This window comes from Gekko japonicus, unplaced genomic scaffold (assembly GCF_001447785.1).
Source record: "Gekko japonicus isolate JY-2015 unplaced genomic scaffold, Gekko_japonicus_V1.1 scaffold849, whole genome shotgun sequence".
Lineage (NCBI taxonomy): Eukaryota > Metazoa > Chordata > Lepidosauria > Squamata > Gekkonidae > Gekko > Gekko japonicus.
Window position 1 is genome coordinate 61,533 of NW_015163112.1, and position 1,080 is coordinate 62,612.

General features: G+C 48.1%; 1 protein-coding gene across 1 annotated transcript in view; it reads right to left on the reverse strand.

The window, feature by feature from the left end:
- Positions 1–1,080, reverse strand: part of LOC107106641 (nuclear factor 7, ovary-like) — a 13,611-nt gene that overhangs the window by 9,743 nt on the left and 2,788 nt on the right. Inside the window, exon 2 of the mRNA XM_015406819.1 lies at positions 254–349. Coding sequence (XP_015262305.1) covers positions 254–349 — 96 coding nt within the window. The remainder of the gene's footprint in view (positions 1–253; positions 350–1,080) is intronic.

The window sequence follows — 1,080 nt, forward strand, 5'->3', positions numbered from 1 at the left end:
TGCTGGGCATGGTCAACTCAGAAGCCAGCCGGAACTCCGTTGCTGTGCGTTCCTGCCCAAAAATAGCCCTGCTTGCCAGTCACAGCTACTGGCAAAACGTCAGGTCCTACAGTGCCAAGACCACGGCCACACAACCCGGAAAATCTACAACAGCTAATGAACTCCGGCCGTGAAAGCCTTTAACAACGTAATGATATTTTTGTTTGTTTGTTTCTCTTCACCTGCAGTGCTGGGAAGCCACTGCCAGCTTTACCTTGTGGTTCTGAATCCTCTCTTCTTCCTCCCTTTTAAACATCAGAAGTCTGGTCAGGTTGGCCTCCAGCTGAGACACGGCTGAAGAGAGCTCCTCCTACTCGAAAAAACAGCAGACGTTATGTTGGTACACTTAAGGGATCGGTTGCCTCTGTTTCTCCATCTGCTCTTCTTCCCACAGCAAAAGGCGGCTCCTCCCAACAACCCAGCACAGAAATACATCAACACATCAGCCAGGAATGCTTCACGTGCTTGTAATGAACTTGGCTGAATATGAATTTCCCCGCTTTTATGTGAGAGTGGGGCTTAAGAAACAAGCGGAATATTCCCTGCTGATTTCTGCCTTTGAAATGTTATACGGTCCAGGGCTCTTTTTGTAGAGAAAGCCCAGCAGGAACTCATTAGCATAATAGACCACACACAACAGCAGAAATCTATTAGTATATTAGGCCACACCCCTGACAGAGCAGCTCATTAGCCTATTAGGCCACACCCCCACATTACCAGAAGTGTGGTCATCCAGCCACACACACCTTTTGCTTCTTATTCTGTTTACCTTGTTTGTTGTCAAAACCCAGGGCTTTTTTGTAGCAGGAACTTCTTTGCATGTTTGGCCACACACCCCTAATGTAGCCAATCCTAATGAGTTTCTGCTGTTGGGTGTGGCCTATTATGCTAATGAGTTCCTGCTGGGCGTGGCCAACTTGGGAGCCAGCCGGAACTCCGTTCCTGTGCGTTCCTGCCCAAAAATAGCCCTGGTTACACCCTTCAGAGCTTTGAGGAGAGTCAGAAAGCTAAAAAGAGTTTTTGTAACTTGAGGTTGGAGGG